A 3695-nucleotide genomic window follows, 5' to 3' on the forward strand; every position below is an offset into this window, starting at 1 on the left:
GATTTCTCGCTTTCTGTCTCTATGTCTCTCTCTGTCTGTCTGGCGAGCGCACGCGCCCTACAGTGAAAATCTCTCCAAAAAAAAAAAAGAAAGAAAGAAAGAAAGAAAGAAAGAAAGAAAGAAAAGAAATCACGGCACGGCGGAGCAGGTGTGGTGGTTAAGGCACTGGGTCCCACGTGGTCTACTCTGTGTGAGTCCCAGACGCGGTGGTTTGAAGATTACACCAGGGACCAGCAGTTGGCGTAATGGTGTCGCTGGACTCCCATGTAGTGGACCGTGGTTCGAGTCCCAGACCCGGTGGGTTAAACTCACTTTGGGCTTGTGTGCGTGCGTGCCCAGGATCCCGAGAGGAGAATGGAGGAGAAAGGATTGCAGCGTGGCCATCCCCCCGGGGGGTGATTTCTCTCTTTCTGTCTCTGTCTCTCTCTGTCTGTCTGGCGAGCGCACGCGCCCTATAGCAAAAACCTCTCAAGAAAGAAAGGAAATTACAGCAGGCGCTTGCCCGTGTGTGCCCCACCCTGAGGGGACTGGAGGGGGGAAGACTGCAGCATGGCCAGGAGGCTTAGCGGCACGCAGGGCCAGCTGGCGGCACGGGGTGAAGGCAGCTGCTGTGCCCCACATGGGCAGCTGTGTGGTCCAAGTCCCAGGTCCGGTGGCTTCATGAACATCTGGACACATGTGCCTGTGTGCCCAGGGTCCCCAAAGAGGGAGACATGGAGGACGGGATTGCAGCATGCCCATGCCCCAAGAGGGGTGCTTGCTCGTGTCCCTTCTGTCTCTCCTGGGGAGCACATGCCTTCTGGCAGGACAAAAGCAAAACAACAACAACAACACCTGATGCCCTTTGGGCTCTGGCGGTCAGAAGCCAGCTCCGCTCACTGGGGTGGGCCAAGCGTCTGCGGGGCTGCGCTCCCTTCTTCCCTGGGCTCTGGGGAGGGCCCCTTCACCCCTTCTCAGGGTGCCTCTCACGTCTGTAAAGGGTTTCGCGTCAGAAGGAGTCACCCCAGGCCATTTCTGCACCCCCTGCGTCACCACGCGCTGGCGTCATGTGGTCCGGCGGCCATGAGCATGCAGCAGGCCCAGTCTGAGTTCGGTCCTCTGCTGAGGGCTGTGCCTCCGGAGGCCTGTGTCCTGGTCACACGCTGGGTGTCAGCAGAGGGCAGGTGTGCTGACAAACCAAACACGTTGCCGATTTCCCCATCTGTTTACCCAGCACCCCGCGGTGCGTTCGGATCAGCCAGCATGTGCCGTCCCCTGCTCCTGCAAACATCGGGGCCTGCGGGCTCCCAGCAGGGCTGGGGAGGGCCGGGCCAGGGGCCGGCAGGAGTGTGGGCTGGGGAGAATGACCTGAGCAGGGACGCAGAGGGTGACAGTGGGTGACAGTGGGTGAGGGGTGCGGCCCGCTGAAACTGAGCTCAGGGAGGTTCTGCCTTATTCCCGGGTTCCTGGCAGAGGCAGCGGCCAAGGGCGAGACCTCGGGACACTGGGCAGGCTGTGGGCGCCGCTGCTGGGCAACCGGGGCTGGTCTGGCCTGACCGAGGGGCTGGCAGTGGTGACCTGAGGACTTCGGCCTTCTCCGAGGGAAGAGTGCCCCGGCCGAGCGCCATGCCTGCTGCTCTGAGGGGGCTTCTCCACCCACCACGCCCATGTGATGGGCAGAACCGCGCCCCAGAGCTGCCCTCGCCCCCTCTGCACAGTGCAGGTGACTGTGGGCCCTTGGAGCCCACGCTCGCTCCTGGCTGGCTGCGGGGAAGCGGGCACAGGCGAGGAAGGTCCACGCCGAGGCTGGGCAAGGGCTGCGGGCCAGGGGGCACAGTGGCCCTGGAAGTGGAGGGTGAGGCAGACTGTGGGGGTGGAGCCAGGCCCACTGTGCAGAGGGAGCCCGCGGATTCCCAGCGCCCAGGGGCTGCAGCTGTGAGGAGCTCATGGACGGGTCAGGCGGAAGGTCACACCCAGAGGGCCACTGCAGGGCCAGACTGGCCAAAGGGCTGACCCTCTGCAGCGCCCGTCCTGCGGACTGTGGCCCTTCCAGTGTGCTCTGGTGCCAGGCACATGGGAGCTGCTCAGGAGAACCTCAGTGGGAGGTCAGCGTACCCACAGAGGTTAGTGGACCTGTCCAAGGTCAGAGCTGGAGGGGTACGTGGACAAAGCCGGGGCTTCCGTCAGCGGTCTCGGGAGCCCAAGCTGAGGGGCTGTTTCTAGGCGACCTCTGCTCAGGGCCTCCCGAGATGCATGTCTGAGGTGGAGGCTGCAGCAGGTGGCAGAGCCAGGGAGGCTGAGAGCGTGTGCTGGGTGCCAGGCCTTCCAGCTCAGGGGGCTGAGGTGGGAGACCTTGCTCGAGGGCCAGTGAGGGAGCACATGGGGAGAGCACTGTGGCCCGGGCATCAGGGAAGACTTCCTGGAGGTGGTACCACGAGCCGAGCCCTGGAGCCCCTGTTTGGTGAGGAGTAGGACTGGGGCAGAAGGACTCCAGGCTGAGGCTGGAGGAGGCCAGGGCCCACAAGTCTTGGCGGCCCAAGCAGGCCCTGGGGGAGCGACCGGAGTGGGCAGAACTGGGCTGTCCAGCCCAGAGGCAGGATTGGACCAGCTTCAGGCATGGCGCCTCTGCTGGTGCCTGAAGGGTCCCCACGGCAACTGCAGCCTGTCCCCCTTGGACTGGGCCTGGTCCCCAGCTGCAGTCCTGGATGCATCCCCATCTGGGCTCTGCCTGCAGTGCTCGTCCCTGGGACCGACCTGACTGCTGTGCTGAGGACCCTGCCCATGTTCCACGACAAGAAGCACGCCAGAGCCTGCGGCCTCCCCGAGGACACCCTGGTGCTGCCGTGAGTGTTGGGCAGGGTGGGTCCCAGGAGCAGGCTCTCGTCCCTCGGAATTTCATCAGCACCACTGTAGGAGGCCCGTAGTGTTGACCCGCGGCCAACTCCCTGGAGCCAGAGCCCGCACTGCCTCGGAGGGCAACAGGGCAGTGGCTCTGCCAGCTCTGGATGCTCTTGTGGCCACCTTCCCACTCCTTCCTGATGAGCCCATCTGGTGCGATGGGGCAGGGGCGGGTGCCTTGCTAGGAACTGTGCCCATCGGGGCAAGGGGCCGGGGGCCCAGCTGCCTGCCCCTTCTCTGGCCTGGTGGCCTCTCGGGGCTTGGCTCTGACCCCAGCTGCCTGGGGCCCTCTGCAGATGGGAGGCTGACCTGGGGGCCATCCCTGTGGTGGTGGATGTTCTCTGTGATCTCCCCGGCTGGCTATGTGCTGTCCCAGCTGGTCCTGAACCTTCTCCTTCATCCTCTTAGGGGGCCACAACCCTCCCCCTGTTCTCCAGGTGGAAGGGAGGCTGAGCCCTGAGCTCGGGATGGAGGTTTGTGGGTTCTGCAGAGCCCATAGGCAGACGGTGCAGGTGGGGACCCCACCTGAGCAAGAGGTAGTACAGGGGTGGGGGCTTCGAGTAGAAGGGGTGGAGGGGAGTCTTGTGCTGCCTCCCACAGCCTGGCCAGTCCGGATCAGAGGATTTTCTACACCGTGCTGGAGTGCCAGCCCCTCCTGGACTCCAGCGACATGACCATCACAGAGTGGGTTCAGATTGCCCAAACCATAGAGGTAATGGGGCAGGGGTGTTCCCTGGGAGGGAATGTGGGCGGGGCTGGCGCTGTGGGCGGGACTGCAGTATGGGTGGGGCTGGCGCGGTGGGCGGGACTGCAGTGTG

The 3695-nt window shown here is 64.1% G+C and overlaps 1 protein-coding gene across 1 annotated transcript in view; it reads left to right on the plus strand.

Moving 5' to 3' along the window:
* The window catches only part of LOC102503039 (60 kDa lysophospholipase-like), a gene marked incomplete in the record, with an annotated part of 33555 nt that overhangs the window by 4894 nt on the left and 24966 nt on the right, over positions 1 to 3695 (plus strand). The window contains 2 exon segments of the mRNA XM_014592233.2: positions 2714 to 2822; positions 3478 to 3589. Of these exon segments, the coding sequence (XP_014447719.1) occupies positions 2714 to 2822; positions 3478 to 3589 (221 nt within the window).

The sequence above is a fragment of the Tupaia chinensis genome, unplaced genomic scaffold (assembly GCF_000334495.1).
Source record: "Tupaia chinensis unplaced genomic scaffold, TupChi_1.0 Scaffold000671_2, whole genome shotgun sequence".
Lineage (NCBI taxonomy): Eukaryota > Metazoa > Chordata > Mammalia > Scandentia > Tupaiidae > Tupaia > Tupaia belangeri.